The sequence below is a fragment of the Protopterus annectens genome, chromosome 13.part0 (genome assembly GCF_019279795.1).
Source record: "Protopterus annectens isolate FY-2018-M chromosome 13.part0, PAN1.0, whole genome shotgun sequence".
NCBI lineage: Eukaryota > Metazoa > Chordata > Ceratodontiformes > Protopteridae > Protopterus > Protopterus annectens.
The window spans coordinates 1,303,404,794-1,303,431,238 of NC_056747.1; the positions used below are offsets into that span (position 1 = coordinate 1,303,404,794).

The window sequence follows — 26,445 nt, forward strand, 5'->3', positions numbered from 1 at the left end:
CTTGTGAGGTACATACCAAAAGCAGCATTGTACTCTATAATGGGTCTAATGAGTGATGAGTAGAGGGGAACAATTACCTTTTTTTTCCTGGATGAGAAAACTTTTGTGATGAGTTGTGCCATCTAGAAGGATTTCCTGACTACTGTGGCGATGTGATTATCAAAGGAGAGACTACCGTCCACCTGTGTCCCAAGATCTCTTATCACACTTATGGTGTTACGTAGACTACCACCTATGTGGTAGTTCATGGGTACAGAGTTTTTACCAAAAGGGATGACAATGCACTTTTTGGCATTGAGCTTGAGGCCATGGCTTTGACACCAGGCATCTGTCTCAGTGATGGAATTTTGTAGGATATCCACATCATTAGGAGTTTTGATTATGGCTCCTAGTTTGCAGTCATCTGTGAACTTCATTAGCCAAAGACCTTCTGTGTTAGCCTGTACTTCAGAGAAGTAAATACCAAACAGGAGAGGACCCAGGACTGAACCCTGTGGTACTGTAGTTGTCACTGGTCTGAAGTCAGATTTGAAGTCAATTACTTTCACAGTGTGGGTTCTGGCAGGGAGCCAGTTGGCAGCCCATCTTGTGACATAGAGATTTATATCTAGTTTAGTGAGTTTCTCTATAATTCCACAGTGGGGGTGGTGTCAAAAGCCTTGGCAAGATCTAGATAGGCTGTGTGAACCACCTTACCCTCATCTACAGCTATGGTGACTGCTTCAAATAAGTCTATCAGGTTTAGGTGACATGATCTGCCTTTTACAAACCCGAACTGGGTGGGGTCCAGAGTTTGGAAATTACTAATGTTTTTGTTTATAGGTTTCATGATGATACGTTCCGTGGCCTTGCAGACCAAGCTAGTCAGGCTAATGGAGCGTTAGTTCTCGGGGTCTGTGGTGGATCTCCCTTTGTGGAGTGGGATAACTGTTGCTGTGCGCCATTCAGTGGGCACAAAGCCTGATGTGAGGCTATGATTGAACATGGTTCTTATATGAAGTGCCAGTTTGTTCTGTAGTTCATGAAGAATGCAGCCTGGGATGTTCTCAGGTCCGATGGATGCTCTGTTCTTAGCTTTGGAGAGTGTGGTTTTTACCTGTGCGGTCGTGATTACAGGAACTTTACATTCTTCCATTATAGAGATGGGCCCTTTAGGGGCTGAGAGGGGGGGTAAAGTTAGCACTGAACCTATCTGCCAGGATGTTGCAATATCAGTTGGTTCTGTATATTTAGTGCCATTGTGCTGTACCTCAGAGAAGATCTGAGTGTTGCCCTTGAGATTCTTGGCATAGCTATAGAATGCTTTGTGGTTGTCTTTAGAAACAGTGGTGATTTTGTTTTCATAACTAGCTTTGGAGGATTTTATGAGGGATCTCAGCTTCTACTGAGGCTGACCAGGGAGTTCCTCCAATCATGAGATTTTACTCTTTTTTGCAGCAGTTTCCTTCTTCTGTTGTAGAGTTTGTTTATGGCAGGGGCCCAACAGAATGGCTTCCTTTTTTGGAGGATAGCATATTGGTTCTGTTAAGGATAGCATGATCCATACACTCATGTAAGTGCTTATAAAGTGCATTTGTGTAAGATTCAGCAGTCGTACCTCCATTATCCATCTGCATGGGTTCATAGGTTCATAGGTTCATACTAGGCTATCTGCCCTAGGGCATTTATAAGCCTAGCCAGAGTGTGTTTGGCTTTTGCCACCCATTTTAAATTAATTTTGCTATGCCCTTTTTCGAGGTTAGTATACTATGCCTCTGTCTAACAGTGACACAGAAGTGATACCCGGGGTAAATCTACGATCTCCCATCCACTCATCAAGATTCCTCTTGAAGAGAGTCAATGAGGGACTCTGCCTAACCTGGACTGGGATTTTATTCCAGAGTGAAGGGAGCCTCTGGGTTATGAATCTGTCCCTCCAGCATGTCCTATTTATTTCAGTGCTGAGGTTCAAGTGTTGTGAAGTTTGCCACTTCTCTCTTAAGAAGTGTGAAGTTGGCTTTGGAGAAATTGTTTTATGGTGGTTTCCCTAATGGGGGTGAAGGTGGGATGTGATGTCTAGGTTGATTAGCTTGTGGTCAGATCTGACCAACGAGGAATTGACCTTTGGTGTGGAACACTGGTCACCCATGTTGGTAATGACCAGGTCTAAGATATTGCTGCCCCTGGTGGGGGTGTGGATTAGTTGATCCAAGGTGTCAGAATTTATGAATTCCAGAAAACATTGAGCAAAATAGTTGGTACATGAGTAGTTTTCCCAGTTAATGGTGGGGTAGTTGAAATTGCCCACTATTAGGGTGTTAGGTTGTGCTCTAATATTTTCCAGTGTATCAAGAAATGATGAGTGGGAATCCTGGGGCATGGTAGGGGATCTTTAGCAAGCTACAATTTGGATTGCGGTCTTGCCCAGTGTTAGTTGCACTTGGATAATCTTGGATGCATTATTCTGAGCAACTAGCCTGGAGGTGTGGATATCCTTAATGAATATGGACATGCCTCCACCTTTAGTGTTTCAGTCCAGGTTAGGTGGCCGAAAGGTGTGGTATGAATTATAGCATGGTAATGCAGGGGTGCTCTCTGGAGCCTTGAACCAGGTCTCTGTCACTGCACAGATGTTGATGTTCCATTTTAAGGAGTGCCTGGAGTGAGTGAGTGCATTTTGAGGTTTAGACTTCTAGTATTGAGTAGCATTAGCCTCAGATTTTGCTTGCACCTGTTATGGTGGTGAATTTGTCATTTGAATGTTGCCTAAAAAAGGCACTATAGGGGTGGCAAGAATCTTAGCCAGTATCTGGAATCCCAAGGGCAACAGGTGCAGGTTATCTCTGGCAAAGCATTGTGGTTTGTCAATCATTTCATCCCAGGCAGACAGATACTGGATTCCCTTAGAATGACACCAGAAACTTAGACAATTGTTAAAGTCAATCATTCTGTCCTTGTACTGTGGTATCATTCTGGTATACATGCATACCTAAATAAACACATAGATACACACATACATACATGTATACCTAACTAAACCCATACACAGATACACACATACATACATGTATACCTAACTAAACACATACACAGATACATGCATACATACATACATACATGTATACCTAGACACATACATAGCTAGACACACACACACACGCACACATATACATATATGCATACCTAAATAAAGACATACATACATACATACCTAAATAAAGACATACACACATACATACATAGATAGCTAAATAAACACTTTATTTATTTATATATTTAATGTATTTGGCATTTGTTGACCAGAAAAGTCTAACTGGGTCAGGAACCCATTTTCAGTGGGTGCCCGGGGAGAAAAGTTCCATAAACAAGTATTGTTAACAATATATAAAACATTTTAGAGAGCATTGGTACAATGATCATTTGATTTACATTTACATTAAAGTACAAGGTAAATATCTGTGACTTAAAAAATAGAAAGTAAAATGTTTCATTAACATTTTCATTTGAGAATTACAAAGCAAAAACCTTTGACAGGTCTAGGTAACATTCATTTCATTTACATGCAGGTGAAAAGTTTGCAGTGTTTGAAGATAACTTGAATGGTGTAACAGCAGTTAGGTTTGAAAGTATGACATAATTGACCGCTTTAGGAAGCAAGTTGGTTAGAATATCTAGTTGAAATGTTGGAAGGCTAGAGGTATTGTTCTAAACAGAGTTAGACTAGCTGAGGTGGGTGTTTGCAATGTGGTTTAGGTAGTTGACAGGTAAATCTTTGTAGACTAAAGATAGCAGAATGCAGTGGTTAAGAGAAATGGTTAAGAGTAATAATTGGGATGTGGAGTTAGACAGGGAAAAGAAGAGGTAGTTTAAAGAGGGGAGGAGAAGAGTATAGCAGAGGGGGAGGAAAGAAAAGAAAGGATTTATGGAAAGGAAGGAGGGGTGGATGGCAGGTGGAGTGGAAACATAGTTCCTGGGTTTATTTAAAGCAGGTGCAGATATTTGTTTCTAGGAGGAGTTTTTTCTAATGTGATTTTGAAATGTTTGTGGTTAGATTTTATCCTAATGTCTGATGGTACATCATTCCATAGTTTTGCTACTGTGCTTCATGTATGTATATGTGTGTGTGTGTGTGTGTGTGTGTGTGTGTGTGTGTGTGTGTGTGTGTGTGTGTGTGTGTGTGTGTGTGTGTGTGTGTGTGTGTGTGTGTTTAGCTATGTGTGTATGTATGTGTTTATTTAGGTATGCATGTATGTTTGCTACACATACACATATACATACCTAAACACACACACACACACACACACACACACACACACACACACACACACACACACATGCATACATACACACATACCTAAGTAAATACATACAGACACATATATACATAAATAATACCTCCCTGAATAAGCACATACACACATACATAACTCACATAAGGAGAAAATCCTGCAAGGACTAATGTCATGCACACAGTTAACATTGCTTCCATGTATGAGTATAACAAATAAGGTAGCAGTATTCAGTTTTACAAAACTAAATAGGCACCTATGCAATAGGATTTCATGTGGACTTGAGACAAGGAAAAGAGAAAGAATGAATGAAAAAAAGAAAGAGAGAGAAAGAAAGAAACAGAAAGAAAGAAAGAAAGAAAGAAAAAGAAAGAAAGAAAGAAAAAGAAAGAAAGATTATATGGTTGATTAGTTTGTTCTATCTATAGTTAATATTTCATTTGGGTAACTTAAACTGTCATTAAAATGTGAATTTCAGTTATTGTTTTCATTAAATGTTTGCTGTTCCTTATTTGTTTCTGACTGATGATAAAAAAGGAAAACAAAAATTAAAGCTTGCATGGCAAAGTTTACCCAGAAAATGCACTTATTCATTGAGTAGTAATAATTATAACCTATCCAGTAACATTCATTTTAGCCTTATTGTATTCTGCCAATTTATCCTTCATCAAATGCTATCTTACCTTGTCATAGTAACACATTACATTTATTTGTTTCTTTTGCTTGGAATTGTTGGCTGAGATAATTTGCTGACCATACTGATCGGAAAAGAACAATTTCCTACCCATATTCGAGACCAGACAAAATAGTGGTAACCATACCTCTCAACTGAACCTCATTACGAGGGAACTTTCCCCCTTTCCAGTTATAAAAATGTCATTGTTTCCACGCTGTTGCACATTGAAAGGGTCTGTCACACATTCGCTTTTAAGATCTCGTAATTGAAGTCCATGGCAAAAAAAAAAAACTTAATTATACTAATTCACCCAAGTCTCAATTTTAAATGTAAAGAAATATATTTATCCTGGGTGTACGCTTCCTATCTGACATTGCTTTTTAAATGTTTTATATTTTGTCTATTTATTCCACATTATGAAAGGTATGGTTCCACACTTCAGAGATCAAAGGTTGAGAGTAGTTAAACATATAAAATATCACAACTAAGGTGTACGACACAGATGAAAGGGATGTGGGAGATGGCAGGGAGTGCTGCAGGTGCAGGGTGGCGACTCAAGGGTGGATTTGCAATGGCCAAAACGGCCCCGGTGGGCAAGACTGGAAAGAAATGGAGACCAAGTAATGGTTGTTTATAAATAAACAGATAATGATTAACTTATAACAAATGTATTGTTCATCATTATCCTGAATGGTTCCCATTACATATTGTTTGTGACTGAATATGCATAAAGTATATTCAAGACATAATTTCCAGTGAGAAAAATCATAAAAACGTTGTTTAAAAACTCCGCCAAATGCCTGTGTGTGTGTGTAAAGAGCAAGGAACAAATGGATCATACCTACAAATACCACGTTGTTAAATGTATTTTAATAATACTTACCTGACATAAGTTACATTTTAAGCTGAACATATCAGTGGATTGTACAAACGTGTATTCTATTATAGAGGGGTAACAAAAACACAATATTATCTTTTATATGGTATGTATCCATGGTTACTTACAATTAGTGGAGGCTCTTTCTACAGTGATGTACCCACCAAGTCCTTAGTAGCTCTGAGTCCTGATTTCCAAGCAGGCTTTCCAGTATTATAGGTAAACTACTTTATAGGGTTCTGACAAATAAAAATAATTATAGTCTATGATGCACACAAGCCATACTTCTCAACTCTACAGATTTTTGCAGAATGTCCAGATTTTTACCTCATATTTTTGGTGGTTTTCCTCCTAAAATCTATACTTTTCTAGCAAATAGCTGAAGATTGAAGTCATTAAATAATGAGAAACATTTGAATTTAAGACCGCAGATCCTTCAGATCCTTCAGAAAATTCATGCTAATGCAAAAGCTATTATTCTATTAACTTTCTAAGTTTCTAAAGCAATATTTAAAATCTGTCCCAATTTGTCCCCCTCATCACTTTAGGCTTTGTCCAGATTCATTTGCTCTAACAGGTTGAGAGGTATGGCACAAGCACATGTTAAATACTAATAACTGAAGTGCGTAGCAAATGTCTGGTTTAGCCCTTCTTTTATTGTTGTCCTGCTTTGCTTACATTAACTAGATTAAGTTTTCCCACATTCCCACTAATTATTAATGCTTGTGGTAACCTTGTCTTTGTCACGTGGTACGCTGAAACCCTACATTACTCCTTGCTAAGTTCCTGTCCAAGGGTATAGCCAGGCATACTCTTTTTATTCTATAGAGTGCATTTTCTGATCATCAGAAACACTGGGCCATATTATGTCTCTAACCACTTGAATTAATGCCTCTAACAACATTTATATAGCTAAACTAGTTTATAGACAGGATTGTAAACTAAATGAATATCTCTAAATTGGCTCTAGGCATGAGTGCGTGCATGTGTGTGCCTTCCGTGGAAGGTTGAGCGCTGGGAAAACTCTACTTGGAAGCCAATCATGAGCAGACAGGTGATCCGCTGTGGTGACCCCTGACCGGGAAAAGCCAAAAGAAGAAGAAGAGAAGAAGAAGAAGAAGAAGAAGAGTTTTGACCAATCAACAGAAAATGTTACTCTCACTAAGTGATGGGGAGGGGCAACAGCTTGAGAGATGTGCTCGATTTTTAAATGTCAGATGGGTTGGGGGCAGCAATTGGCTGTGTGTGTGTGTGTGTGTGTGTGTGTGTGTGTGTGTGTGTGTGTGTGTGTGTGTGTGTGTGTGTGTGTGTGTGTGTGTGTGTGTGTACAAAATGGGATTCACTGACTACACCCCTATCTTCTACTGCCTCCCCCAACATACCACACACAAGGGTGTAGCTAGACATACTCAGTGTACTCAAATGAGTACATTTTTTTCACCCTGAGCATATCTTGGAAACTTCAATACTCAAAAAGCACAGAATGCTTAAAGCTTCGTAAACAAATATTTATAGTATAGAAGTATAGAAGGAATGTTGTGTGAAGGGAATACCCCTATAAAATAGCTTTTTATTGGTATAAATGGTAACATTTGAAAACAATGCATCCCCTTCTTAGATGTCTGGGTAGAAGTTCGAGGGCTGAGTACATTTTTAAAATGATAGGTGGGTCGTGGGGGGCAATATTAGTAGGTATGAGTAGAAAATCATTTCTACACACACACAGACACACACAGGCACACACACACACACACACACACACACAGGCACACACACACACACACACACACAGACACACACACACACACACACACACACACACACACACACCTGATAGAATGGGTGCCTGCTCCTTACTTTTAGTTTTTTTTGTCTGCTTCTTTTTCTTAACTGATGTTATTTCAAAAACAAAATGGGACTGCGTATAATAATGGGGTAGGCAAAGGAGCCGAATGTAAGGCACTAGAGAGAGAAAGGGAAGTGGGGTAGGTTTGGGGGCAGTGCATGGAAGCGTATATGAAGGTGTGGAAGGAGATGAGTAAAAGTGAGAGGAGATTTACAGAGGGGGCCTGCGTCACGTGTGCCCGTGTGTGTGTATGTGTGTGTGTACGTGTGTGTGTGTGTGTGTGTGTGTGTGTGTGTGTGTGTGTGTGTGTTGGGGAACAGGCATGAAGGGGAGGGCATTATTTCACAGCTGTAGTAACACTTGGAGCATGTGTCAGGATCATTCCTTTAGTGTAAGACAGGATTAGTGCATAGCATGGTGTAACATTCATTTCAAATTCCATTTCCCAGTATGTTGCAGTGCAAAGCACTTAAGCATAATTCACCACCTTTTCTCCAGAGGCCACAATTTTTACAAGGGATAAGAAGGACAGAGCTAAAATTTACTCAAAATCATTTCACTCGAGAGATGTGGATGCCAAATTAATTTCCCATGCACAGAGAAATATCTCAGTAGTTCTCTGCTCTATTTCATATTGGCTTAATGGAGACATTCCATTACTACACTGCAGTGCTATTTTATGCACACTGTTTGTGATGCACTTTTGTAAGCCTTTCGTATAGTGTATCCAAGAACCTCCTTTCTTGCATGTGAATCATAGCTTCCTGTGGTATAAATCTTGTAAAAAAAAGACACTCAGACGAATAGTAGCTGTAAATGTGGCTGTGATGTGGTAGGCTAACTAAGGACAAAAGCAACTGCCCCGAATGCACAGCGTTTACTGGATTCTGCAGCAGCACATGCGGAAATAAATATACGGCTTGGCATAAGCTAATTTGCCAATGAGTTCGGCCGATTTAGACAAGTAATAGATTTTAGAATAATTATTATAGGATATTAACATGTGTTAATACACTCCTGGAATGAAGACTTAACGGTGCCCTTTAAAAGAGTATAATGGTGCGTAAATACTGTGAGAGCATCTCTTGATTAATCTGGTAGGTTGGAATTAATAAAGTTGCTGAAATTAAACTGAATATACAAGGGAAGTCTGCATCTGCCATTTGCCACATAATGAGATAGGGAAGATCTGGATTCAGAAATTGAACAAATTCTTCCAGAACAAGACTAAACAAGCCCCTGACTTGGCAAAGTGGTACTTATGGTGGTGTATGGGGGCGCATTCATTGAACTCAGCTACAGTACTGCACTCTTTGCCGAGCAACTTTCAGAAGCATTGTGGGTCACACAGCCCTAAAAATCTAGGATGTTATTTTCCTTTTGTCTGGACTGAACACCAATGCATCACGCATAAACCACATGGTCATACAGAACACTCAAACCACACAACCTCTTAGCACAGGAAATCTGGACAAAGATAAAATAATGGAAGGGAATAAAGGCCAAAAAGAGGGACAGATTTCAAATATTGCGCTTAGAAACTTAGAATGCTGCTAAAATAAAAGATTTTGCATTGGCATTCATTTTCTGAAGGTTATCAGGTCTGAAACTCAAATGTCTGCCATTACTTACTGACTTTAGTCCTGAATCATTTTTCCCGAAAAAACACAAGTTTTATAAGGAACAGACCAAACGTATGAGGCAGAAATCTGGACATGCTTTGGAAATCTGGACATTTGAGAGGTATATGAACACTGTATAGTGACACATCTCTTATACTCAAGGCTACATAGTTCAAAACACTTAGTAAAAATCAGCTGTGCTTTTCTAAAGACCCCCAAATACTCTCATTCACCTTAGATCTCAAGCTATGGGGTAATAATATCTAACACAATATAAAATGTCGCTTACATGAAAAATTAAAAACAAACCACTCCAGCAAAAAGCCTCGCCACATGCTTACGCTTTTGACAGCATGAAGTAATGTAATCCTACAGAGCCAGAAACGTCGGACTGCTCTCCTAACATAGTTATGTATAAAAGTCAAGCATTAATAGCACCTCAGCCTAGGCAGATATTGTATATACTTTCAAATGTATTATTGTGAGTGGATTCACTCCTGGGTGTTCTTTTTGTCTGCAAATGCAGTTCGCCAAAAAAACTTCTTTTGTCAGTTTACATACTCGATAATGTAGGTAATTTCCAAACGCGTTTCTCTTTGATCTCATGTCTGGGCACGTAGGATAGTGTTTGTTTAAGTTCATTTTATATTATGTAAAATCATTCTTCTTAAAATGTGTTGTAATAATTTGAAGCTTTTCTCCCCTGGTCTCTGTCGAAAATGGGCTTCTACCCAATCGGACTTTCCAGGTAATCAAATGTCAGTAAATAAATACATTTTCAGCAGCTACGTCTTCCCTGGGTAGTAATAGAAAGATGTGCCTTTAGGTCAGCCTACTGCCCCGGATAGCAAACTTAATACAAAAGGCTCAGCACAGACTTGTATATAATAATAAGTTGGCTGGGTTTATATTAATGGCGACATCTGAAGGGCTGCAGACATTTTTAAACGTAAAGAACATACATTTTCCGAGTACATCATATACAGCCAAAAGTGCCGGTGTCCATTATTAAATGCTTGATGGTACAGCTTTGGTTAAGACAAACTGAATGTATTTTAAGCAAAGAGGACTTACTATTCAAGCAACATGCATTCACTTCCACGCTCTTACATAACAAGCAATGCAAACATTTAATATCCATCTTAACACGGCACAAACTGAGCAGAGATATGAGGCTGCCCCATCAAAAGCCAAATCACATTCCTACAACCTGTTCCAAAATGGACATTATAAAGTACCAAGTCCATTTCTCACAACTAATGGGATTACGCTCTGCTCTCCCTACCCACCAGAAATTTTGGCAAGCTGTTATGCTCAAATCTATTTTCTTGGTGTCCAGACGCTAGAAGCCTATACATACTTTTCAAATATATTGTCAGTGTTTGTACTCTTAATGCAAAAGTTTCCCATCATATGGTTATTTTAACTACTATATATTTATCCTCATTCCACCGAGACACTATAGAAAAATATGGCATTGTACATATCTGAACTGCAGATTGTATAATATCATGAAAGCATCTTCGTGAGTGTACTTTTCATACAGTTTTTATGTATTTATTTAACTAATCAATTTGTAATTTTGTAGGCACAAGTGCATGTGCTTATTGTATATTTTAATGCTATAAGAAATAAATATTCGGAATGCTTTCTTATTCTATTTATACCTCCGTATGTGCTTATATGTGGTGTTTAATTTGTGGAAGTTTTTTACCCTGGCCCACTCTATACAGCAAGTATGACCCAGTTAAAAATATAAATTAATGTAGATTTAGATATAGATAGATAGATAGATAGATAGATAGATAGATAGATAGATAGATAGATAGATAGATATAAGATGGGTAAGGTATGTCTTAATAACAGCTCCACAAATACGCATGTTAGAATATATTATAGAAAATGTTCATGGCAGGATGTCGGACTTAATATTATTTTCGACTAGAATTCAATTACAAAAACACAATAACTCAATCCATATATGAAAAATATTTATTTATTCATTCGATCATTCATAATTAATTTACAGGCAAGTAATCTGGAAAATAAATTGCAAATTAATTTCTCGTCAGAAGTAAACAAAGACAATGTATTATAGAACGATGACAGTAACATACTAAATATTTTAATAGTGAATGGATAAGAAAAGTAGCAAAAGAAAGGAAAAAAGATAGAACGACATACAAGCCACTAACAGGCTAGACCACTATAAAATTTGCCCCATCAAATTTACTATTTTTAACAAATAAAAAAAATGCAAGCAAATAAAAAAAAAAACAGTGAGAGACAGACTAGTAACAAATTCTTAACTGTCTGTAGGAGCAGATCATTTTTCCAGAAAACATACCCTCTTTTTTGGGTTCTGAGTAGGACTGTTGGCAGTAAAACAGAACGCCTTTTAAGGGACTTCATGCCCAAGTAGTGTGCTCTATTCAGTGCGTTGCTCAAGGTAGATGTTCCTTGTCATTATGTTACTTGTTGAATCGACGAGGTACCCTTTTTATAATTATCATTATTAAAAAAATTAGCATGCATGCAGACATCAAAAAGATGCAACAAAAACCGTTACACCGTGTATCATGGAAATAGTTCCCCAAACCCTGCCCCTGTAATGAACCTGTGTTATCAAAGAAAGAAAGCATTACTCCCAAGCAAACAATCGGGTATCACGCCTGCCCATCTGCACTGCCATTTGTTGACCCCTTACCTCCATCTAATTACCCCCTCCCCATTTCAGGTCCTTAAATCTTCCCCCAGTATCTACAACCATTCCTTTTTTTTCTTTCATTGTTTATATATTGTATATGTAATGTAAACTATATTACTCTACATATTTTCTAAATTGTACTTTTTTCAACTCAGAATTTTGTATTTCCTTTTTTATATTTTCAACTTAAGTACGGTTAAAGTCTTATTGCGTACATGTTTTTTTTCTACTGTTTAAATCTTAAATGTAAATATTGTGGAGCTTTTCTTCCTGGGTGTCAGCTGAAAAGGGTTATCAACTCAGCCAGACAAACTCGGTCAACAAATGTAAAATAAATAAATAATAAAAAGTTTATTTTACCCCATTCGCATTCAGTTTTTTAGCAGGAAATCCGCATGCATTCTGAATGATTGGCTTAAGAAATTGAGTTCACTGCTAAAAAAAAAATCTAGGGCAAATTATGAGGGCTGGTTATTAGAAGTAGGAAGGATATGTGTCATTTCAATGTTACTAAGCCTGGGAGAGGGGAAAGGTACATTAATAAGATGAGGAATGGGGCTTAACTCCCTCACATGCATTGATAAAAACAAATGTAGCCGCTGATTTGTTTAAAAGTAGCTAGAGCAAGTGAATTTTAATCTAGTTACCTTGTAAATATTATCGGAACCAGCTTATCTACCTGTCGCTCTCGATCGATCTCTCGATCTGTCTAGCTATCTAGTTATATAATATATATAGTTACATAGCGAAATGAGAAAATATTTTATGGAGCGTTATAACATTTGGCAAAGGATACTTTGGTGAACTAGAATATGGCATTGTTAAACAGGAGTTTTGTGGGAGATGATACATGTAATTGTGTCATTTGACATGAGTGTATTGCAGTTTCAGGATTTGGTTTGCCGTATTGTTATTATTCAAAAAAATATACAGAAAATAAATCCTTGCCTTGCCGGTCAAAATGGTGTTGTTTTTTTCTTCTTCTTTTTTAGGTATTTAAGAAAAACGGTTGTGCGTCATTTTATATTGTTAAAGGTTCAGTTGCATATTACATTTTCATATATTATATGACGACCCTAACCGGGAAAAGCCGAAAGAAGAATATATAAAGTTATGGTTGTAATATACTGCATTTTTAACTATTGTTAGATGGCATAATTGTATCCATATTTTATCGTGCTGTAGAAAGCTTTTCTCCCCTGGCCTCCGCTGAAAACGGGCTAGTAGCCCAGTCGGACCATCCCGGTAAACAAATATAAATAAATAAATAACTGCAGGTGCGGACACCGGTACTTAGATGTCATTGTTTTGAACACGATTATTTAGTTGTTTCTTATTCTCTTCCAACAAGCGTCCCTTTAGTAAAACACACTAATATGTTGGGATTACATATTTTGGACTATTTTGTTTCCTTCCCGTTTGTAAGCAAGAAGAAAGACAAGCAAATCAAACCACAAGCGCTGCATTCTTATCATACATATGAATCAATCAGCTTTGAAAATCATATGGGGGATTGTAAGCCCCATAATCTGGAACCTGTTTTATGTTTCCTAGTTTTTAGCCTCTTTTGGGGCTGTAGGATTTGTGTTCACTGCTTGTTTGCAGATTCGTACCCCTGTATGTTTCTCCTTCTATATAGTCCATATTGGCATTACTTGCTGATTTTAATTCTCTAATTACTGCCCCCCTGCTTCTCTACCTCTTCTCTGTGTCTCCTAGACATTGGCTAGCTGATACTAAGCCTTCCTCCTCACCTTTCTCATCCCGGTTTCTTTCATAACTCTTTACCTCGATAACTTACTCTTTGCCTTGAAATGTCAGTGTCACACTGTAATGATTTGTTAAAACTGTGAGCACATTGTAACTACATTGAAATGTAACTGTAACATTGTAATGGTTTGCTTGAGTTGTGAACACTAATTTGCAAACACCGGGCTCAGCCTGAAAATGGTCCAGTGAGAGAGAATGGTTCTACTTAGGAGCGGCCTTAGGTCAACTGGTGCCCTAGGCAAAACAGCTCCATGGCACCCCCCCACCACACTATCCGGTGCCCCCATCCTGGTCTGCCTACATCAACTAATACTGGAAAAGCGCCCCTGATAGAACGGCGCCCTAGGCCACCGCCTAGCTGGCCTATGCCTACTACTTCCGCCAGCAAACATATAAATAAAAATAAAATAAAATGCATATTAGGTCCATGTTGATTTGACGACGGTCTTAAATATTGACCTATTTATAGAACGTAAGTTGTTACATAATTCAACAAGGCTCGTATCTGAGTGGAGTTCGTATTTTTACATTTGTGATTCTGTAAAATAAGAGCATGACATTAAAGTATTTCCCCTTATCGCGCTTACCATGCTTGAAGGTCAGTACCGTGATATTTTCTGTCTCTATCTATCTATCATCTATCTATCTATCTATCATCTATCTATCTATCTATCTTTGTATATGGTCATAGGTTCATAGGAGCATATATAATTCTTATACAGTGCGATGTTATTACAAAAGGCAACATAACCTTTGCATAAAACATTCTATCATGCACATGCATATATGTTTTCTCATCATATTTCAAACTAGCATGTTTTAATCCTTTCCATAAGTACTCCAAGTTGTCATGCATTTTTGAATCCATTGCATGTCTTACAAGCTATGTCGTCCCTCATTTCTTACACATTGACAACTTATTTAAATCTGTTAATATAACGTAATAGTGTACCCCAACCCAATCCTTGACACATAAGTGAGCATCAAAATATTGACACCATACCTCTCAAGTGTACCTCATTATGAGGAACGTACCTCATTTGGGGTCTTAAAAAGTTCATGTTCCTCGAAGTTCCTCAAAGTTCCACATTGAAAGATTCTGTCATACATTCTGTGTTAGGAATTTTTTTAAGTGAAATCCATGGTAAATAGAAATGTACCATATAGATTCATTAAAGGATCTTCTTTATAAGTAAAACCAGCATATTTTAACCATCATATCACCTTCCTAGTTGAAGTTGTTAGTAAGCCATTAGTGTGTGTTCCACATTTTGCCCATTTGTTCCACATTATGAAGGCGAGTGTTTCTCATTTTGGCGATGGAAGGTTGAGAGCTATGATTGACACATCAGTAAACACGTTTGCACACACACACACACACATATGTGGATTCACTTCAGAAGACTGAAAACCCACAATCTCGAATTCGATAAGACTGACACCCAAAATCCTGAAAATTCAAAATCCTGAATCCCAAAAAGACTGAAAACACACAGGATACAAACACTGACTATAGATAAGACAAAGCATATTACTTTTCACTAAGTATGAGCAGGGGGAAAGCCCCCCTGCACCACCCATGTGGGAGACTGTGCCCCCTACACCCCCTGCTACTTAAATATATCAACTCCGAGATCGCACTCCACAGGAAAAATGGCGAACATGCCATTACATGTTTCATAACTACCTGTTGTAATCTTAGTAATGTTCCCTTTTAACTTGCTATACTACAACATAAGTCATGTTAAAGTAGCAGTCTTCTGAAGTGAATCCCCCCCCCCCCCCCTCTCTCTCTCTCTCTGTCTCTCTCTCTCTCTCTCTATATATATATATATATATAAAATCTTTATGTTATGAAGGCAACAACCGAAATTGTATATGATTTATTCGGTGTATACAGCTCTGCAGATGTCAGGTACCGTGGTTGTGAGTGTATTAATTCCACTGAAATTTTCTGAATGCATAGTGTTTTATTACCTGTAAAATGACCGAAATCAGTTTTTCTAAATTTAGGGAAAGGGGGATCAGTGGTTCTGAACAGATCATGCCGGGTATTGTAATTTCTCTATTAATGTCTCTCTCCTTCACCTCACAGTTTAGTTCTAGGCTAACTGCCCTTATGGGCCATTTTCAGCCTAGCCTATTACCCATTGTGAGAATCAAACTCTGCACCTTGTGATTGTAAGGTAAACACCTTAACCATAGTGTAACTTTCATACACAATTGTTTAACTAATGGTATTTGAAATGTACACCAAAGGATTCAGGGACTCTACATGTGAGGTTGGGAAACACATGGTTAGGGGTGCATGGAGGCGATGATACATGTGTGCCATGCCAAGAAACAGGCTGCGCAGGGTAGGTACCCTGGAAGCTTTACGCTGACCAGTGCTGTCCTCTTCATAGAAGAACATGCAAAGGAATAGAGGTGTCTAGAAAGAACATCATTTGCCCAATGAACAGATCAATTTGTAAACTGGGAAACCTACGCTTAATGGCACTATTGAAAATATAGCTGATGGACTTATGAAAAAAGGAGGGACTGGGTTAGGCAATCATTTATTTATCTGTTTTTATTTATTAACCGGGGTAGAACACCGATCCATATGGACCTGTTTCAGGTTCGGTCCTGATAAGAAAAAAAACAAAGAACACACATTAAACGTCCATAGATAAGCAGTGCACATTTGAAAATTGTGCAAATTACATTAATGCAAGCTCAAACTACTTGGAAAAAAAGCACATAATCGGATAACTGTACCTTTAGCTAGGTATGTATAAAGAACACTACAATAGGTAACAGTAAATTAAACACAATTAAAAAAACAGAATGTTTTTCTATATATAAAGTAATAATACAGCCGTATAGTTGAACATGACAGAGTTTAGAGCGTGCATATTCCCAGTTTAAAAAAGTCTACACTGCAACTTGGATGTGTTGTATGGTTTAAACAGGAAACATGAGATGGCGCTGTTCTTTTTTCAAAGCTTAGAAGTTTTTTAGCCCAGCAAGGCACCTTAGCCTGAGGTTCTGCAGAATTACTCATAAAATGTGCAGAGCAAGGTCATTGCCTGCCTGCAGACCACGTGACTCTCAAGGTCAAGGTTGCTGGTGATTTACTGGTGATGTATACCACCGCTCTTTTCACACGTTTAGCATTCCTGGACCCCCGCTGTGAGCAGGAACTGTGCTTGGAAGTCGACGGATAAGAGCAGCCTTGCAATTAACTCAGTTGTCTATTCCTACATTCCGAGCGTGCAGTAAAACAGCATTTCCTTAGAGACAGCCACTGGCTTAAATGAATGAGGAAATCCACCCACAGACACAGGCTGTAGTACACACACACACACAGAAACACGCATACACACACACACATACACACACAGAAACACAGAAACACACACACACAGAAACACGCATACACACACACACACACGCACATACACACAAACAGAGAAACACACACTCACACAGACATACAGACACACAAACACACCCACGCACAAACACACACAGATCTATGCAGACAATTTCAATGCCAAGTATAATTTTACTGAAAAGTATAACGTGGCTTACACTGACTGCACAATAAATGAAATGAATGCAAACCATAAGAAATTAATAATGAACGACTGAAAGGCTAAGCAAATACAACGTTTAATAAAGCTTTTTTTTTTACAAAACGACAGCGTGCTTGCTCTTTGTTCGGCCAGGCAAGCTCAAACTGCGTTTTGGGTTTTGCTTATTTAATGTTTAGGGAGTTGTGTTATTTTGTTTACTTTGCTAACGTGTTATTTGAAATGTCAATTTGGAAAACAAGTCTTTTTAATCGCAAATTGTTCTCAGGATCAAATGATAAAAGTCGCTTGGAAGCTCATTTACAAAACTTTGGGACTGGAGACCAGGCAAGTTGCATTTATTGGACGAAGAGGAGAATGTAGAAAAAAAGAGTAGCGTGTATGTATGCACATCAAGTGTACCTCATTATGGGGGACCTTCCTCATTTTAGCCCTAAAACGTGCACGCTCCTTGCAGTTCCAGACTGAATTGTTATGTCACATATTTTCAGGACTGTGGGAAAAATAACTGATATCCATAGTAAATGATAGTGAATGATTTATGTGGCAAAGAAAATGTTTTGTAAGTTAAAAATAGCACATTTTAACAATCTTGTGAGCCTCCCAGCTGAGGTGGTTAATAAGCTGTTAGTGTACATTTTGGAGGTGGAATGTTGAGATATGTACATGCCTGCGTATATATCGGTAAAAACACCACTTCTTTTAAGCAGCAGAACTATTTGGAAAAGAAAGTTGTACTGTTTTAGACATCGCATTGGTGGCCCCTGGTGCACGTTGCCACAACGGTGCCGTTTTATTTCCTTCACAATGCCTTCTGCCCCCAGTAGTACAGGTCCCTTTGTTACAAGCAGAGTACAGGTTGCTGCACTCAGAGCTAAGTGGTGCCAATCTCTGCATCACATTGCTGTTGTCTGCGTTAGTTCACCCCTTTATTAGCAATGTTAATGCATCAAAATCATCACCCGAATCCTTTAACTCTTATCGTCACCCACTGAACGTGAGGAAGGTGTCTTGGCCTTATGTGGGTCCCAGGTGGGCTGTCAAGACAGAATAAACAAGTACTACATGCAATTACTTGTGTCAGGGTGGATGTAGGAAGTGCTAGCCATCTGTATTACTAGGAAGTGTAAGATGGAGGCAGATGGGGGGAGATGCTGGGTACAGGTCACATTAAGATGGAGAATCTGAGACTAATTCAGAATAGCGCAGCAGAATAACACATTATTCGGTGTGAAGGGCTGGTGGGGGACTTCAAGCAGTGCATTATAGAGTTCATTTGCATCCGTAGGTAACATGCTGTTCATCACTCATTAAGTTTCCTTGCATTGCGTGCACACATTTATATTTAGTACTTTATAAAACTCATGTCTGTTTGCAAAACATGAATAACTCACAACACCCTACTAAATACTCTCTACAGATTTGGGGTCTTAAAAGTTCATGTTCCTCGAAGTTCATCAAAGTTCCACATTGAATCCATTGTAAATAGAAGTGAATCATATTAATTCATTAATTATTTAAACCATCCTATGACCTTCCTAGTTGAAGTTGTTAGTTCCACATTATGAGGGCTATTCTACAGTGTATCAAAACTCCAAGCGGTGTTTTAGGTATAATTCAGGCATGCATCTATACATGCACGTACAAATGATTTGGAAAACTTCACCATGCTTACCATTTTATCTAATTACTAAATAGCGGTGATGTAGACTGACAAAGGGAAACGCACATCATTTTTTTGAAAAGCTCCTATCTGTGTGTGTTTAGAGGGGATGTGTGCGTGTAGAGCCTTTTGTTTTTGTGCATTTGGAGTTGCTAAATCCACTAAATTCTCGAAATATTTACATTATTTTCCTCGGGTTATTTATATTTAAGCTCAGTAATAATTTACCTGCCCACATGCCTTTACCAAAGTGGATACAAAACGTAAATTAAGTACAATTAAAAGTAATAAATAAAGGCAGTCTTGAGAGTCTGCCAAATATTCGGCTGGTATTGCATGTGCATTTTGACAGTATAAACGAGAACCAAATGCGTAGAAGATGGATTTTTGTTTAAATGTTGTTGAGTTTTTGGAAAAGTTTTTAAAATGGCACACGTGTAATCATGTTAAGCCCTCTTACATTTGCAGTGCTGAAATGTGAACTGCGTTTTGTTGTGATTTTACTAATGGATATTACTTTTCTATTATGTTAAAACGCAGGTAATGTTTATCCCCTATTGTTTATTTTAACATATACTTAATATTTTCAACCGATTTGATGCAAAATACAAACATAGTTCTGAAATTCTACTTCCTTCTACATAAATTCCTGAGCTATTTTCCCAAGAGCACCCTATTTTATTTGCTTGCCTTTTAAGCTGAATTCTGTCACAAAACATCATTGCAAAATGCAAAGCTTAAAAAAGGGATATCAGTAACTTACTAGTAAAAATTACTTCTGTTTAATTCAGTATATTCAAATTACATAGTTACTCTTAGAGTTATTTAAATGAGTATGGATCAGTCTTTATTACAGTATTTAACTGTTACATTTTTGTACATTTTTTATAAAATACATTGCAGCCATTGCGGATTATTATCCACAGGTCTCTGCTCTGCTATCATTATTTGGTTATTTGTTCGGAACATACCCTTTTACTAAAGTCAGAAGTGCTGTGTATAAGATAGTGTCGTCTTACATACAGATTTTAACTTTATTTCGCTTAGTCAGCCCTCTGGGCCGCTCTCTTTGTGTGTTCGTACTGAAATGCCAGATGACATTACACTTTATTTTACACGGTACCTTATTTACACCTTCAGAGACAGTCTCGGTCTGGGTTCACAATAACAAAAAAATGATTAAGCTTACAACTGGATTTTCCTTTCATTTCATTTTAAAGATTTGTACAAAAGCTTCCACACTGGGTCCTCCTTTATGGCCCCTGGCACGTAAAGTTCAGCTGTTGTCTTTCCCTTTTTTCTATGAACTGTTGGTTTTGATTTTAGCAACAATTTTCTTTTCTTTAACCCTCCTGTTTTGGAACCAAATTGTGATTTGCCTTTCTGACAAATTGGTCGCCGTAGAGATCTTCCTTCGCTTTTCTTTGGTGATAAATTTGCTGCTTGCGTACTCCTTCTCCAGTTCCTTCAGCTGGACCTTAGTGTAAGGGACCCTCTTTTTCCTGCCACGACGGAAGGGGCTGATGTCTTGCTGTGGCTGGCCTACTGCATCTGCAACAACAAATGTACAACGGACGGTTACAAGTGGCATTCGGTTCCACCGACACTGATGGTGACATACAGCTCGACTTGGCACACTTAGTGGCCACAAACTCAAAATACTACTTCAGACAAAAGCTACAGTATGCCTCTGCTGTGTAACAAATCCCACACTGTGAACTAGCCTGTTACAATTTCCCAGTACTGGAAATGTTTGTTTTCACAGGATTCTGCAGTAAAACATGTAAGGCTCTCCGGTGAATAATCAAGCATTGTTCAGTACATGCTTGTGAAATAACAGAGTGTGTGTCTGTTGTGTTGGGGTGCACAGTGAATAGGGCAGGCATTACCAAGCTGTTACATAAACGAAGCCAAAATAATTGGGGGGATTCAAAGTGCTATTAGTTGTAGCGAAGAAAGGGGACGCGGTTAACAATTCCTCAAACAAATACACTACATTATTTCTACTACCACAACAGTAACATAAGTGCAATAAGAAAGAGAAAAGAGACTGCTTTAAAATAATTTGGAATCCCTCAGTGACGCCATTGTAAAGAAAGTGACACACACACACACACACACACACACACACACACACACACACACACACAAGGGGTCTGCCATTACAGCAAGTAAATCAACGTGAGGGTGTGTAACCAGATAATCGGGTAGACAACATACACAGACACACAAATTAAATCAACAGATTCGTAAAAAAATCTATAAATGTACCGTTTCAGCAATACTATAAAGTAGACTTTCAATCCTTAGCAGTAAATATTTAGGTTTAAATAAAACCTAAAATTATTACAGTTCAAAGCTTATCATTCATTACTTTACAAAGCAGCATTGCAATCGCGCACGTTTCATTTGAGAGTTTGACTTGTTACTTATCCAAGACTGCATTTACCCATTACCCACATTGGTTAAGTGCTCTCCACGCCCCAGGCCCAAGTTCTCAAAGTTGAACATTAATAGTTTATTTCTTATCTTATAACACATTAGCATTTTGCATCAGTATTAATTTTAAAAACAGTCAGACCCGACGGCTTGTTTTATAGTACTGTGTTTAGGGGTCTAGAAAGAAAGTTTCTCTTGAGCGAGGACTGACAATTTCTGTGGTCTGGTCATGATCTTAGATATAGTTTGGCTTTTACTTTGAGCTTTTAGGTGCCCTTTCCTTGTGCTGTCAACCTTCACCCCACATAGCTGTCTTATGCATCGTATCACACATCAATCAGTATGCTTTTGTTTTGTATTTGTTGGTATTATCATCCGTGTCTTCTAGGTGCTTTCTTATGAAGTCCATTATGTTTGCTATCAGTGTGTGTGTGTGTGTGTGTGTGTGTGTGTGTGTGTGTGTGTGTGTGTGTTATCACTGCAATAGGTATCTCCAGAAAGTAACCAATATCACGTGTTTTTTTTTTTTTTGGGGGGGGGTGCCACACTTAGAAACAATGTACCACATAAACAAAAGAGAAAACAAAATAAGCTACGGAAGAAGCTTACTGCAAATCATGATATGTATTTAAGTTATCCCATTCTCTTGCCTTCGCTGAAGGTTGGGCGTCGAGCTGGCACCTCGGCACCCGTAAAAAATCTACTGCCAATCATTAGCGGACCGGAGTTCCGCTGTGGCGACCCCTAACCGGGAAAGGCCGAAAGAAGAAGAAGAAGAAATGTGGTATTTCATATTCAAGAACTCACCATCGGCTAAGGGGTATCTCGTTCACCATGTGGGGATCTTAATGTGTATTAGAATAAAGGATGTGGGGTATCGTGCAAGACATTATTTTTGGTTTAATATAACAACTTAAGGAATTACTGAAGGGATGGTGCACCTGTCCTTGTTATGATATTTCTGATATTGTCAGTATCAGAACATTTATTTTTTTTATTATTTGTGGTAACTTGGTAAGGCAAACTGGACAAACCCATGCCAGCATAGCCAAGAGAACACTTCGCTTAAATGTATATTCACAGAACCCAACCTTTGAGCTACAATGAGCTCCTTCAGCACTGCTGAAACTACATTTCAAACTAAACTAGTAGTCCCCACCAAACCACATAACCAGAACGTGTCTGGATGAAATATATTATGATTGTCACATCATAAAATAGTAAATAACCAGTGACACAATCATTTGACAAATGGAATGCAACAGAAACTTGTATGAAAAAAAAAAAAACAGATTAAGGGAATATCTTTCTTTCACAGACATTGAACGAGTGACGTGATAGTAGTAAAATATGTATGTCGTTATGTTATGATGTGTTTGTTGTTATATTTGCATGCCTTAGTGCCAAAGCTATGACAATCTGGAGCCAATTCAGCGATCTGTTTATGCTGTGTCATGCAGTGTTGGCATGTATTACTCCCAAACCATGACGACATGAACTGTACATGTGTGATGCTGTTTTGCATTCAGTACTCCCCAAAATATAAATGTATAATTGATACAGGGATTTGTACATATTATTTTACATGTTACACTGCATATGGCACTTTCAGAAAAGACAAATCAATGGACACATAAAATGACGTGATACATTTTATCTTAGCTTATGTTCCATGTAGTGCTTTCAGAAGACACCAAGATATGGGTATATAAGTGGTCTTGTGTTAAGTTTTATCTTATGTTCCAACTGGTACAGAAAATATGAAATGATAAAAAAGATCTTTCTATGATATGTCATTATCTTATGTTGCATTTAGTACTTCCAGAACACATTTAAATACGAAACTATAGAAGATGTATAATATAATATAATATGTATATATATGACACACACTCTGTTATTTCACAAGCATGTACAGTATTCTGAACAATGACAATTATATTACATATGATACAGAAGACAAGACGATATGGTCAGATGCAGTAATGTGTTTATATTATGTTAGGTTATGTTATATTTTATGCTACCTTAGGTTATGTAATAGCAAATTGAATAGTTTTATAAAGCACAAAATGTGGACTGTGTCGGTGATGCTAGTTATGTGGCAGGTCTTAAAAATGGCCATATCTAACCTAGACAAAAATACATACTATGATTGTGGCAGCACTTAGCAATGCTAAGTTAGCATATAAGTAAATATTCACACACGTCTGTCTTTTTGTTGAAACTGCACCCCCCCCTTATTTCTCTCTAACATTCGGATACAAACCGATACTAAGATATGTGTATGGTATACATAGTGTCTGCCATGTTAGATTTTGCTATTTACATTTGGTACTTCCAGAAAAACGCAAATATATCGACCTATACAGTTTTTTTGTGCTATAGTATGATGTTATATTATTATATATAATATGTGGTACTTTCAGTTGGTACCAACATGCATAATGTGAACATATTCGGACTATTTCCCTTTCTTCTATAGACAAGCCCGGTCAACAAATGTAAAATAAAATAAAATAATAAATAAATAAAATGTCCCTGTCTCTCAGCTCCCTTAAATTGCATAATTGCCATTAGGCCTTTCAAGTTAAGCATATCTATAGCTATCTGTAGAAATATAGATGTGTGTACATAATCTATCTGTGTGTCTGTCTATCTACTGTGTGTGTGTTATCTATTCGTCTGTCTATCTAGTTTGTGTGTGTGTGTGTGTGTGTGTGTGTGTGTGTGTGTGTGTGTGTGTGTGTACATTGGTATAAATGTATTTAATGGCAAGTAACTGTAAACAAAACGTATAGCCAATGCAATCTAAACATTTATGTAGTTCTCAAAGGTGAGAGTGTAATCCATTTTATTAAAGCTCAAATAAATACACTACAAACAAAAAGTTGTAATTACGTCACTGCTTTGAAATATTATTGCTTGTACTTTGCTCACATAGGGTAATAAGTGACTTTTTCTGATAAAACGCATTTCAGTCTACAAAATGAAATGAAATTAAACTAAATTACATTAAACTTGGATATACTAAAGCAACAGTGAAGTGCTGAACGCAATAAGCTATTTTATTGGCCTACCTCCATAGTGATGGTAAGCAAAATTATAATGAAATTAAAGCTCACAGCAAATTGCGTGTGCCTTGGGATGGATGGTCATCTAGTCACTTTACCATGTTTGTTCTTAAAAAGAGTTTGACAGCACTCTTTAGTATTTTGGCAGAAACAAAAGTTTAATTTACAGTCATTAAAAGTATAAAATTAATACATTATTTTGATTTTATTTCCTTCTTTTTAATGTAACTTGCTACTATACACAACAATTAAAAATGAGTTTATTTATGATTACAATAAATGAGTTCAGTTTAAACTGTGATTACATTTTCGTAAGAGATAGAATTTACAGAAAGCGCTCTGCGTACATTTATTCTTACCTGCTTCCAATTTGCATATTGTTGGCACCTGGAGTTTATAATGCAGAATGGAATAATAATTACTACATTGAAAATTAATATAAAATGGTGCCTTTAGAAGACCTACATTCCGTATAGCTAGAAGTCAAGGGTCAACTGTCGTTACCTGCCAGCGCTGATTTCCAAATATGCTCGGGCTGCGGCTGTTCCTTTGGACAGCACATCTGATTGTTCCAGCCGTTCGCTAAAGTCCAAGACTGATAAGTGTCAATCGGCAACAGAGTGTCGTGTCTGGGCTCTCCAGGCCCAGCGATAGTCTGAACAACAGAAACGTCCAGGTAACTAGCCACTGGCTGGTAGGGGGCGGGGTAGCCGTGGTAAAACGCGAATTCCTTGGCTCTGCTTTGATATTCTTCACTTACAGCAGGAGTATCCATATATTTTTCTGTCTGGTAAGTAGGCAGAGAGGCTGGCTGGGGACAGGATTTTAGAGATCCTCTTCCCATGCGGCAAGGATAGTACCCGGTACCAAAATACGCATAAGGTAAAGGTGTCGTTGGTGACCCTTGGGGGACCGCAGAACAAGGGCTGCATTGTTTGTTAGCTTCTGCCATCCCAGACCCGTGCATGTCCACCGTCGAATAACTAGGTCCGTGCATTAAATTAGAGGGGTGGCCTCCCAGGGTCGAATGAGCCATTATATTTCTGCAGGAATTGGCGGCGAAGTTGCCAGCGCCCACCAGCCCCTCCATGCTCTTGTTGATTTCCTCCAAGCTGTTGTCGTAGACGAACATGATGATGTGCCCCCTGGCAGGAGTGCGGAGCGGGGCAGCAGCTGTCATATCACGTTCACCAGGCGGGCCATGGGCTCGGTGTGGGAAAGCAGCAGCTCGGGCCCCGTTTCATTGCAAGCAGCTGCACTGACGCAGAGGGCAGCCTGGCCATGGAGACGGCTCATTGGTCCCGGACTGCTCACATGACGACATAAAATGGCAATAAACCTTCAGTGCAGAAATGGCAGAAATGAGGCTTGCTGGTTTTAGAAAATTGCATGAGGCGTGCAAACGGTAAATCATGTGCCTGAGTGACGTTCCATAAAGTGGATTACTTTCAACCTCTGTGTATTTGCAACTAAGGTTTCCATCTTTAAAGCACCTACGCAGACTGAAATGTTCTCTAATACAAAATATAGACAGTTGGGGTGTATTTCTGTGTGCATGTATGTATGTATGTATTTATTTGTGTAGTTTTATAAACCCAATATCATTACCAATATCAGAAGAACAGATCAAAATGTACTGACATTGGTCTATTGGCCTTCGTTTTCTGTAAAAGGAGTAAAGAAACTTGAAAGTCCAAAACTATCTAAATGAGATCCATGTCTTACGTAGAAAATAAGCCGCACGGTTAAATGAATATAATAATGCATAATATATTAGTTAACAGCAAATACTGACCCTGGTGACGCACATTATCCAAACAAATTACTTTAAAATATATCAGGAGCAAAACAAATATATTTTTTTGTATTTTAGCAGTTTTTTCTTTAGGGTTTCTCCACTTACATTATAATCTCGGCATTAAAAA

General features: G+C 38.1%; 1 protein-coding gene across 1 annotated transcript; it reads right to left on the minus strand.

The window, feature by feature from the left end:
* Nucleotides 1–18,925: 18,925 nt before the first annotated feature.
* On the minus strand, nucleotides 18,926–25,836 carry HOXB13 (homeobox B13). The gene is made up of 2 exons (XM_044055331.1): nucleotides 25,025–25,836; nucleotides 18,926–20,558 (listed from the first exon to the last, which is right to left on the minus strand). Exons 1-2 carry the CDS (start codon nucleotides 25,698–25,700, stop codon nucleotides 20,308–20,310), a joined length of 927 nt encoding a protein of 308 aa, XP_043911266.1. The 5' UTR covers nucleotides 25,701–25,836; the 3' UTR covers nucleotides 18,926–20,307.
* Nucleotides 25,837–26,445: the final 609 nt, after the last annotated feature.

Bases quoted from the DNA above. Each gene is read 5' to 3' on its own strand.
- HOXB13 (XM_044055331.1), bottom strand. From the start codon at position 25,700: ATGACAGCTGCTGCCCCGCTCCGCACTCCTGCCAGGGGGCACATCATC. The intron at 20,559-25,024 runs GTAACGACAGTT...TTGTTGTTGCAG, and splicing joins TTGGAAATCAGCGCTGGCAG to ATGCAGTAGGCCAGCCACAG.